At 48.8% G+C, this 12605-nt stretch overlaps 1 protein-coding gene across 1 annotated transcript in view; it reads right to left on the reverse strand.

The window, feature by feature from the left end:
* The window catches only part of TAF15 (TATA-box binding protein associated factor 15), a 33025-nt gene extending 30817 nt beyond the window's left edge, over positions 1-2208 (reverse strand). The window contains exon 1 of the mRNA XM_038759066.1: positions 2105-2208. Within this exon, the coding sequence (XP_038614994.1) occupies positions 2105-2114 (10 nt within the window). The 5' untranslated portion in view covers positions 2115-2208. The remainder of the gene's footprint in view (positions 1-2104) is intronic.
* Positions 2209-12605: the final 10397 nt, after the last annotated feature.

A 12605-nucleotide genomic window follows, 5' to 3' on the forward strand; every position in this document is an offset into this window, starting at 1 on the left:
GACTTGTACTTCCCAAGCACACAGTCCAGTGCTCTGCACACAGTCGGTGCTCAATAAATACAACTGATTGATTGATTGATTGATTGACAATACCATATCATGTCTCCGACTTGTACTTCCCAAGCGCTTAGTCCAGTGCTCTGCAGCGCTCAATACGGTTGATTGATTGATTGATAGTAAGCGCTATCATCATCACCATCATCAATCGTATTTACTGAGCGCTTACTGTGTGCAGAGCGCTGTACTAAGCGCTTGGGAAGTACAAATTAATCCATCACTCAATCCATCATCATCCGTATCCAGGATACGGGCTCAACCAAGGCGGTGGTTATTATTCATTCTGCTGCTGCTGCTGAGCCTCCCGGGAGCACGTGCGGGTCAGACCGGCCCCCCGGGCCTCAATGGCCGCAGCTTCCGGTGGGGAAAATGGGCACGGGGGGGGGGGGGGGGGGGGGGGGGGGGGGGGGGGGGGGGGGGGGGGGGGGGGGGGCAGGACCGGCTGCCCCAAGGGGGGGTCCTCTACACACAGTAAGCGCTCAATAAATATGATTGATTGATTGATTGATTGAAGTACAAGTTGGCAACATATAGAGACAGTGTCTCCCCACAGCCCACTGCTGGGTGGGGACCGTCTCTAGATGTTGCCAACTTGGACTTCCCAAGCGCTTAGTCCAGTGCTCTGCACACAGGAAGAGCTCAATAAATATGATTGATTGATTGATTGGATCACCAATGGAGCTCATTGGTATGATGTGGAAGCCCAGTCCGCACCCTCCGCTCCTCTGCCACCGCTGATCTCCTCCCCGTACCTCGCTCTCGCCTGTCCCGCCATCGACCCCCGGCCCACGTCCTCCCCCGGGCCTGGAATGCCCCCAAACCCTCTGCCCATCCGCCAAGCTCGCTCTCTTCCTCCCTTCAAGGCCCTGCTGAGAGCTCCCCTCCTCCAGGAGGCCTTCCCACACTGAGCCCCTTCCTTCCTCTCCCCCTCGTCCCCCTCTCCATCCCCCCATCTTACCTCCTTCCCTTCCCCACAGCACCTGTATATATGTATATATGTTTATACATATTTTTTACTCTATTTATTTTACTTGTACATATCTATTCTATTTATTTTGTTAGTATGTTTGGTTTAGTTCTCTGTCTCCCCCTTTTAGACTGTGAGCCCACTGTTGGGTAGGGACTGTCTCTACATGTTGCCAATTTGTACTTCCCAAGCGCTTAGTACAGTGCTCTGCACATAGTAAGCGCTCAATAAATACCATTGATTGATTGATTGAAGTCCAAGTTGGCAATATATAGAGACAGTCCCTCCCCACAGCCCACTGCTGGGTGGGGACCGTCTCTCGATGTTGCCAACTTGTCTTCCCAAGCGCTTAGTCCAGTGCTCTGCACACAGGAAGCGCTCAATAAATAAGATTGATTGATTGATTGATTGAAGTCCAAGTTGGCGACATATAGAGACAGTCCCTCCCCACAGCCCACTGCTGGGTAGGGACCGTCTCTATATGTTGCCAACTTGGACTTCCCAAGCGCTTAGTCCAGTGCTCTGCACACAGGAAGCGCTCAATATGATTGATTGATTGATTGATTAAAGTACAAGTTGGCAACATATAGAGACAGTCCCTCCCCACATCCCACTGCTGGGTAGGGACCGTCTCTAGATGTTGCCAACTTGGACTTCCCAAGCGCTTAGTCCAGTGCTCTGCACACAGTAAGCGCTCCATAAATACAATTGAATGAATGAATGAATCTGTTTGGTTTTGTTCTCCGTCTCCCCCTTCTAGCCTGTGAGCCCGCTGTGGGGTAGGGACTGTCTCTAGATGTTGCCAACTTGGACTTCCCAAGCGCTTAGTCCAGTGCTCTGCACACAGTAGGCGCTCAATAAATAGGATTGATTGATTGATTGATCCAGCCCCACCCCCCACCCCCAAAAAGGGGGGGGGGGGATGCAGCTAGGCCCAGGTTGGTCCACTCTGGGGGGGGGGGGGCAACCGGAAGTGCCCCCCCCAACATGGCGGCGACGGGTGGGTCTCCCTCCCTCCCTCCCTCAGGGGGGTGGGGGGAGGGGTCGAGGCGGCCAACGGGCCCCCGCGGGGGGACCTACCCGAAGACATGACGAACCGCCACGGCCACCGGCCAGGAGGAGGAGGAAGGAGGGAGGAAGAGGAGGAAGAAGAGGAGGAGGAGGAGGAGGAGGAGGATGATGAGCGAGGCCCAACCGCGTCGGCCTGACGACTGAGGGCGGGCCGTCGGCCGAAGCGGGACTGCGGGGCCCCGCCGGCCAATCAGGAGCCGGCAGGAGGGGCACGTGACCCCCCGACGTGAGGGGGCACGCACGCCACGCACGGCACGCTCCTCGACGCCCCCTGGCGCCCCCGGCCCGTACCACCGCAAACCAGCGGGGGGAATGAGAATAAAGGAGCGTACCAACGCCACCTTCCCTGGCGGGGGTGTATTAGCCTGATCATCATCAATCATCATCAATCAATCATATTTATTGAGCGCTTACTGTGTGCAGAGCACCGTACTGAGCACTTGGGAAGTACAAACTGGCAACATATAGAGACAGTCCCTACCCAACATTGGGCTCACAGTCTAAAAGGGGGAGACAGAGAAAAAAGAGAAACAAAACCAAACCTACTAACAAAATAAAACAAATAGAATAGATATGTACAAGTAAAATAAATAAATAAATAGAGTAATAAATATGGACGAACATATATACATATATATCGTATTTATTGAGCGCTTACTACGTGCAGAGCACTGGACTGAGCGCTTAGTCAGGCAACAAGTCATCAGAATAAATAGAGGTAAAGCTAGATGGACATCATTGACGGAACAAATAGAAGAGTAAATATGTACCAGTGAAATAAATAGAGTAATAAATCTGTACAAACATATATACAGGGGCTGTGGGGAGGGGAAGGAGGTGAGGCGGGGGGGATGGGGAGAGAAAGGAGGGGGCTCAGTGTGGGAGGCCCTCCTGGAGGAGGTGAGCTCTCAGTAGGGCTTTGAAGGGAGGAAGAGAGCGAGCTTGGCGGATGGGCGAAGGGAGGGCATTCATCATCATCAATCGTATTTATTGAGCGCTTACTGTGTGCAGAGCACTGGACTAAGCGCTTGGGAAGTACAAATTGGCAGCCTACAGAGACAGTTCCGACCCAACAGTGGGCTCACAGTCTAAAAGGGGGAGACAGAGAACAAAACCAAACATACTAACAAAAATAAAATAAATAGAATAGATAGGTACAAGTAAAATAAATAAATAAATAAATAGAGTAATAAATATGTACAGACATATATACATATAACTTCCCTGGGGGGTGTATTAACCTGATCACTCTGTCTCCCCCCAGCGCTTAGAGCACTGCCTCGCACATAGGAAGCGCTTAAAAATACCGTTATTATTATTATTAGTAAACGGTATTTTTAAGCGCTTACTATGTGCGAGGCACTGTTCTAAGCGCAGGGCGGGGGGATACAGGGTGATCAGGTTGTCCCATGAGGGGCCCGCAGGCTTCATCCCCGTTGTACAGATGAGGGAACTGAGGCCCAGATACGTTCATAATAATAATAATAATAATAATAATAATAGTGGTATTTTTAAGCGCTTACTATGTGCGAGGCAGTGTTCTAAGCGCTGGGGGGATACAGGGTGATCAGGTTGTCCCATGAGGGGCCCACAGGCTTCATCTCCATTGTACAGATGAGGGAACTGAGGCCCAGAGACGTTAATAATAATAATAATAATAATAATAGTAATAATAATAATAATAATAATAGTGGTATTTTTAAGCGCTTACTATGTGCGAGGCAGTGTTCTAAGCGCTGGGCGGGGGGATACAGGGTGATCAGGTTGTCCCATGAGGGGCCCACAGGCTTCATCCCCATTGTACAGATGAGGGAACTGAGGCCCAGAGATGTTAATAATAATAATAATAATTAAAAATAATGGTATTTTTAAGCGCTTACTATGTGCGAGGCAGTGTTCTAAGCGCTGGGGGGATACAGGGTGATCAGGTTGTCCCACGAGGGGTCCACAGGCTTCATCCCCGTTGTACAGATGAGGGAACTGAGGCCCAGAGACGTTAATAATAATAATAATGATGTCATTTATTAAGCACTTACTATGTGCAAAGCACTGTTCTAAGTGCTGGGGAGGTTACGAGGTGATCAGGTTGTCCCACGGGGGGCTCACAGTCTTAATCCCCATTTTCCAGATGAGGGAACTGAGGCCCAGAGAAGTGAAGTGACTTGCCCAAAGTCACACAGCTGACAATTGGTGGAGCTGGGATTTGAACCCATGATCTCTGACTCCAAAGCCCGGGCTCTTTCCATTGAGCCACGCTGCTTCCATTATAATAATAATGGTGGTTTTTGTTAAGTGCTTACTACTACTACTAATAATAATGATGACATTTGTTAAGCGCTTACTATTCGTGTAGCACTGTTCTAAGCGCTGGGGGGGATACAGGGTGATCAGGTTGTCCCCCGGGGGGGGGGGGGGGGGGGGCACAGTCTTCATCCCCATTGTACAGATGAGGGAACTGAGGCCCAGAGACGGTCATAATAATAATGGAGGCTTTTGTTAAGCGCTTACTACTACCACTAATTATAATGATAGCATTTGTTAAGTGCTTACTATGTGCCAAGCACTGTTCTAAGCGCTGAGGGGATACAAGGTGATCAAGTTGTCCCACGGGGGGCCCACAGGCTTCATCCCCATTGTACAGATGAGGGAACTGAGGCCCAGAGACGTTAATAATAATAATGGTGGCTTTTGTTAAGTGCTTACTACTACTACTAATAATAATGATGGCATTTGTTAAGCGCTTACTATGCGCGAAGCACTGTTCTAAGCGCTGGGGGGGATACAGGGTGATCAGGTTGTCCCACTGGGGTGGGGGGGGGGCACAGTCTTCATCCCCATTGTACAGATGAGGGAACTGAGGCCCAGAGATGGTCATAATAATAATGGTGGCTTTTGTTAAGCGCTTACTATTACTACTAATTATAATGATAGCATTTGTTAAGTGCTTACTATGTGCCAAGCACTGTTCTAAGCACTGGGGGGATACAAGGTGATCAGGTTGTCCAGCGGGGGGCCCACAGGCTTCATCCCCATTGTACAGATGAGGGAACTGAGGCCCAGAGACGTTAATAATAATAATGGTGGCTTTTGTTCAGTGCTTACTACTAGTACTAATGATAATGATGGCATTTGTTAAGCTCTTACTATGCGCAAAGCACTGTTCTAAGCACTGGGGGGGATACAAGGTGATCAGGTTGTCCCACGTGGGGCTCCCAGTCTTCATCCCCATTGTACAGATGAGGGAACTGAGGCCCAGAGATGTTCATAATAATAATGGTGGCTTTCGTTAAGTGCTTACTACTACTACTAATAATAATGACTTGCCCAAAGTCACCCAGCTGACAATTGGCAGAGCTGGGACTTGAACCCATGACCTCTGACTCCAAAGCCCGGGCTCTTTCCACTGAGCCACGCTGCTTCTCAGCGTGAAATATTGACCGAGTACCTTCTGTGTGCGAAGCGCTAGACTAAATGCTTTTTTTAATGGTATATAATAATAATAATAGTGGCGTTTATTAAGCGCTTACTATGTGCAAAGCACTGTTCTAAGCGCTGGGGAGGTTACAAGGTGATCAGGTTGTCCCACGGGGGGCTCACAGTCTTAAGCCCCATTTTCCAGATGAGGTAACTGAGGCCCAGAGAAGTGAAGTGACTTGCCCAAAGTCACCCAGCTGACAAGTGGTGGAGCCGGGATTTGAACCCATGCCCTCTGACTCCAAAGCCCGGGCTCTTTCCACTGAGCCACGCTGCTTCTCTATATGTTAGGCACTTATTGGGTGCCAGCGTCTCTAAGCGCTTGAAAGAGAACAGTAGCATCAGCATTAGAGAAGCAGCGTAGCTCAGTGGAAAGAGCCCGGGCTTTGGAGTCAGAGGTCATGGGTTCGACTTCCGACTTCGCCACATGTCTGCTGTGTGATCTTGGGCAAGTCACTTCACTTCTCTGGGCCTCAGTTCCCTCATCTGTAAAAGGGGGATGAAGACTGTGAGCCCCACGTGGGACAACCTGATCACCCTGTGTCCTCCCCAGCGCTTAGAACAGTGCTTTGCACATAGTAAGTGCTTAATAAATGCCAATTATTATTAGCAGTAGACGTGAAGCAGTGTGGCCTAGCAGGAAGAGCACAGACCTGGGAGTTTGAAGAGCCGAGTTCGTTCATTCAGGCGTATTTATTGAGCGTTTACTGGGTGCAGAACACTGTACTGAGCGCTTGGGAAGTACAGTTCAGCAACAGAGACAATCCCGGCCCACAGTGGGCTAATTCCCGCTCCACCGCTTAGCCTGTGTGGCCAGGGGCAAGCCACGGCTTCCCGTACCTCATGGGCTCCTGCTGATCAATAAATAAAATATTTACTTTATTGGTACTTATTTATTCTATTTATTTTATTTTGTTAATATGTTTTGTTTTGTTCTCCGTCTCCTGCTTCTCGTAGAGAAGCAGCATGGCTCAGTGGAAAGAGCCTGGGCTTTGGAGTCAGGGGTCATGGGTTCGAATGCCGGCTCTGCCAGTTGTCAGCTGTGTGATTTTGGGCAAGTCACTTCACTTCTCTGGGCCTCAGTGACCTCATCTGGAAAATGGGGATGAAGACTGTGAGCCCCCAGGGGACAACCTGATCACCTTTCATTCATTCATTCATTCATTCATTCATTCAATCGTATTTATTATTATAATAATAATGAGGCATTTATTAAGCTCTTACTATGTGCAAAGCACTGTTCTAAGCGCTGGAGAGGCTACAAGGTGATCAGGTTGTCCCATGTGGGGCTCACAGTCTTAATCCCCATTTTACAGATGAGGTAACTGAGGCACAGAGAAGTTATGTGACTTGCCCAAGTCACACAGCTGACAATTGGCAGAGCTGGGTTTTGAACCCATGACCTCTGACTCCAAAGCCCGGACTCTTTCCACTGAGCCACGCTGCTTCTCGAGCGCTTACTGTGTGCAGAGCACTGTACTAAGCGCTTGGGGAGTCCAAGTTGGCAACCTAGAGAGACGGTCCCTACCCAACAGCGGGCTCACAGTCGACAAAGGGGAGACAGAGAACAAAGCAAAACATATTAACAAAGTAAAATAAATAGAACAAATATGTACAAATAAAATAAATCTCAGGCTTTAACCCATTAATCAGTCAATTCGATGGTATTCATTGAGCTCTTACTGTGTGCACAGCACTGGACTAAGCGCTTGGGAAAGCACAATAGAACAGAGTTGGTAGACCTGTTCCCTGCCCACAACAAGCTTACAGTCCAGAGGATCAGTCTAGAGTCAATCAGTCAATGATATTTATTGTTCCCAGCGCTTAGAACAGTGTATTGCACATAGTAAGCGCCTAACAAATATCATTATTATTATTATTATTATTATTATTATAAAACAAAAAGCCAATTCCCCTGCCCCTGGTGATTTCCCAGGCTGTGCAGAGGACAGAAGCAATTGACAGGGGGCGCCAGTTGTCCATTGATAATAATAATAATAATAATAATAATAATAATAAAATAATAATAATAATATAATGGCATTTATTAAGCGCTTACTATGTGCAAAGCCCTGTTCTAAGCGCTGAATGGCATTTATTAAGCACTTACTATGTGCAAAGCCCTGTTCTAAGCGCTGAATGGCATTTATTAAGCACTTACTATGTGCAAAGCCCTGTTCTAAGCGCTGAATGGCATTTATTAAACACTTACTATGTGCAAAGCCCTGTTCTAAGCGCTGAATGGCATTTATTAAACTCTTACTATGTGCAAAGCACTGTTCTAAGCGCTGAATGGCATTTGTTAAGCACTTACTATGTGCAAAGCCCTGTTCTAAGCGCTGAATGGCATTTATGAAGCACTTACTATGTGCAAAGCCCTGTTCTAAGCGCTGAATGGCATTTATTAAGCACTTACTATGTGCAAAGCCCTGTTCTAAGCGCTGAATGGCATTTATTAAGCACTTACTATGTGCAAAGCACTGTTCTAAGCGCTGAATGGCATTTATTAAGCACTTACTATGTGCAAAGCCCTGTTCTAAGCGCTGAATGGCATTTATTAAGCACTTACTATGTGCAAAGCACTGTTCTAAGCGCTGAATGGCATTTATTAAGCACTTACTATGTGCAAAGCACTGTTCTCAGCGCTGGGGAGGTTACAAGGTGATCACGTTGTCCCATTGGGGGCTCACACTGTGAGCCCGCTGTTGAGTAGGGACCGTCTCTATATGTTGCCAACTTGTACTTCCCAAGCGCTTAGTACAGTGCTCTGCACTCAGTAAGCGCTCAATAAATATTATCGAATGAATGTTATGTTGCCAACTTGTACTTCCCAAGCGCTTAGTACAGTGCTCTGCACACAGTAAGCGCTCAATAAGTACGATTGAATGAATGTTATGTTGCCAACTTGTACTTCCCAAGCGCTTAGTCCAGTGCTCTGCACACAGTAAGCGCTCAATAAATACGATTGAATGAATGAATGAATAAATGAGTGAAAAGCCCCATTTTCCAGATGAGGGAACTGAGGCCCAGAGAAGTGAAGCGACTTGCCCCAAGTCACCCGGCTGACAAGTGGCGGAGCCGGGATTTGAAATAGAATAGTGGATATGTACAAGTAAAATCAATAGAGTAATAATCCGTACAAATGTATACAAGTGCTGTTAAATCCCATTTTAATAATAATAATGATAACGATGGCATTTATTAAGCACTAACTATGTGCAAAGCACTGTTCTAAGCGCTGGGGAGGTTACATGGTGATCAGGTTGTCCCATGGTGGGCTCAAAGTCTTCACCCCCATTTTCCAGATGAGGTCACTGAGGCCCAGAGAAGTGAAGTGACTTGCCCAAAGTCACCCAGCTGACAAGTGGTGGAGCTGGGACGTGAAATAGAATAGTAGATACGTACAAGTAAAATAAATAGAGCAATAATCCATACAAATGTATACAAGTGCTGTTAAATCCCATTTTAATAATAATCATAACGATGGCATTTATTAAGTGCTTACTATGTGCAAAGCACTGTTCTAAGCGCTGGGTAGGTTACATGATGATCAGGTTGTCCCCCGGTGGGCTCCCAGTCTTCATCCCCATTTTCCAGATGAGGTCACTGAGGCCCGGAGAAGTGAAGTGACTTGCCCCAAGTCACGCAGCTGACAGTTGGCGGAGCCGGGATTTGAACCCCCGACCTCTGACTCCAAAGCCCGGGCTCCTTCCACTGAGCCGTCACGCTGTTACCATCATCATTATTACCCTATTTATTTACTTATTTATTTTACTTGTACCTATCTATTCTATTTATTTTATTTTGTTAGTATGTTTGGTTTTGTTCTCCGTCTCCCCCTTTTAGACTGTGAGCCCACTGCTGGGTAGGGACGGTCTCTATATGTTACCAACTTGGACTTCCCAAGCGCTTAGTCCAGTGCTCTGCACGCAGTAAGCGCTCAATAAATACCATTGGTGATGATGATCATCATCATCAATGGTATTTATTGAGCGCTTACTACGTGCAGAGCGCTTGAGAGAGTACAGTCCAACTGAGTCACGCTGCTTCTCTGCTTCACGTTACTGTCGAGGGCCCAGAGAAGTGAAGTGACTTGACCAAGGTCACGCAGCAGATCAGCGGCGGAGCCGGGATGGGAATGCGGGTTTTCCGGTCCCCGCAGGCCTGGGCTGTAGCCATCCGGGCACGCCACCACACAGCTGTTGCCAGTCTCCAAGGTCAGGGAAGGGCGCTTACTCTACTCCCGGGGTCCCAGCTGGATGACCACCGGCCCTGGGGGTGGCCCCAGCTGGGCAGACCACACGGACGGCCCCGGGGGCAGCTGTGACCCGCAGAAGGGGCCAAGGATGCTGTTGCCATGGAGACGGGAGGGTCAATCAATCAATCAATCAATCAATCGTATTTATTGAGCGCTTACTATGTGCAGAGCACTGTACTAAGCGCTTGGGAAGTACAAATTGGCATCACATAGAGACAGTCCCTACCCAACAGTGGGCTCACAGTCTAAAAGGGGGAGACAGAGAACAGAACCAAACATACCAACAAAATAAAATAAGTAGGATAGAAATGTACAAGTAAAATAAATAAATAAATAAATAAATAAATAGAGTAATAAATATGTACAACCATATATACATATATACAGGTGCTGTGGGGAAGGGAAGGAGGTAAGACAGGGGGATGGAGAGGGGGACGAGGGGGAGAGGAAAGAAGGGGCTCAGTCTGGGAAGGCTCCCCACCAGTGGTCTCAGGGCTCCCCACCAGTGGGGTCAGAGGTCACGGTCCCTGGCATCCTGCGGATCCTGCTGCAGCGTGGCTCAGTGGAAAGAGCCCGGGCTTTGGAGTCAGAGGTCGTGGGTTCGAATCCCAGCTCCGCCACATCTGCTGTGTGACCTTGAGCAAGTCACTTCACTTCTCCGAGCCTCAGTTCCCTCATCTGTAAAACGGGGATGAAGACTGTGAGCCCCCCGGGGGACAAACTGATCACCTTGTAACCTCCCCAGCGCTTAGAACAGTGCTCTGCACATAGCAAGTGCTTAATAAATGCCATTATTATTATTTTTTTTTTCGGGGGCCTTCGGGGTGGGGCTATATGTTGCCAACTTGTCCTTCCCAAGCACTTAGTACAGTGCTCTGCACACAGTGAGTGCTCAATGAATACGATTGATTGATTGATTGATTGATTGAAGAATGCCTCCACCTTCCCGGTTTCCCCATTCCCGCTCTCCCCGTCCTTTGAAGCGGAGGGTGAGGGACTTTGGCGATGTCCCAACTCCAGCTCCTCCCTGCAGGGATCTGTTGGGAAAACCCGGGAGTCTCCGGCTCAGCCCGGGGAGGGAGGAGGAGGAGGAGGCCACTGATGGGATGTGGGCCCGGGCTTTGGAGTCACAGGTCAGGGGTTCAAATCCCGGCTCCACCACTTGTCAGCTGGGTGACTTTGGGCAAGTCACTTCACTTCTCTGGGCCTCAGTTCCCTCACCTGGAAAATGGGGATTAAGTCTGTGAGCCCCATGTGGGACAACGGAAAATGGAAAATGGGGAAAATGGAAAGTGGAAAATGGGGATGAAGATGGTGAGTCCCACGTGGGACAACCTGTATCATCTTGTATGTTGGGTAGGGACCGTCTCTATATGTTGCCAACTTGTACTTCCCAAGTGCTTAGTCCAGTGCTCTGCACACCGTAAGCGCTCAATAAATACGATCGATTGATTGATTGACAACATGATTACCCTGTATCTACCCCAGCGCTTAGAACAGTGATTTGCACATAGTAAGTGCTTAATAAATGCCATTATTATTATTATTATTCTCTGGGCCTCAGTTCCCTCATCTGGAAAATGGGAATGGGGGCGAGGCTCCCGAACTCCAGATCAGCCGACAAGTGTGCGCATTCCTTTCGGGGGTGTTTACGGAACATCTTATTCTTGGTTTTGTTTACTGTTCTCCACTTTCCAGCAGGTGCAGTTCTGTGTTTCCCTGTTGGCCCAGTAACTTAAGCCCAGAGAGGTTATGTAATAAGAAGAAGAATAATAAGAATAATAATGATGGTGTTTGTTAAGCGCTTACTAATGATGGTGTTTGTTAAGCGCTTACTAAGTGCCCAGCACCGTTTTACGCATACAAGGTCATCAGGTTGTCATTCGTTCATTCAATCGTATTTATTGAGTGCTTACTAAGCACTTGGGAAGTCCAAGTTGGCAACACATAGAGCCGGTCCCTACCCAACAGTGGGCTCACAGTCGAGAAGGAGGCCAGACGACAAAGTAAAGCATATTAACAAAATAAAATATAGTAAATATGTACAAATAAAATAAATAGAGTAATAAGTAAGTACAAACATATATACAGGTGCTGTGGGGAGGGGAAGGAGGTAAGGCGGGGGAGAGAGAAGACTTGAGAAGAAGGCGGAGGGAGTGAAGAAGAAGTGAAGCTGGGGGAGAGGGACAGTGAGAAATGGACCGGTGGGGAGGAAAGAGGGGAAATTGAGGCATCGGGGGCCAAAGTGGAAGGATGTGGAGGTCCGGGGAGGGGAATCTGGCTCAGAACGTCTCCCGGAATCCATCCGTCCATCCCCCCTCCTGGTTGTCACTCGTGGGGCTCGCAGTCTTCATCCCCATTTTACAGAGGAGCTCACTGAGGCCCAGAGAAGTGAAGTGACTTGCCCGTTGTTACCCAGCAGACAAGTGGCAGAGCCGGGATTAGAACCCAGGACCTTCTGCCCCCCCAAGGCTGGTGCGCTAGCCACCATGCCACGCTGCTCCCACCGTCTCACAGAGAAACTGAGGCGGAGCGGGAATCCCGCGCCCTTCGGAGGCGGGAGGAGGCATCCGTGGCTTCGTGGCGTGGATCGGATCCAGGGTGGAAAATCCCCACGATGCCTTCTGCCAAAGGAGTAATCCGACTCTGGTGGGGCGGGGTGGGAACGGGAGGCCTTGGCATGCAACGACAGCAGGAGTCTGATCCCCCAGAAGAGTTTTCCCGGCCCCTCACGGAGCCGGGAAGGCTCCAGAGGCCCGGGATCCGTACAGGCCCAGA

The sequence above is a fragment of the Tachyglossus aculeatus genome, chromosome 17 (genome assembly GCF_015852505.1).
Source record: "Tachyglossus aculeatus isolate mTacAcu1 chromosome 17, mTacAcu1.pri, whole genome shotgun sequence".
In the NCBI taxonomy this organism is placed as follows: Eukaryota; Metazoa; Chordata; class Mammalia; order Monotremata; family Tachyglossidae; genus Tachyglossus; species Tachyglossus aculeatus.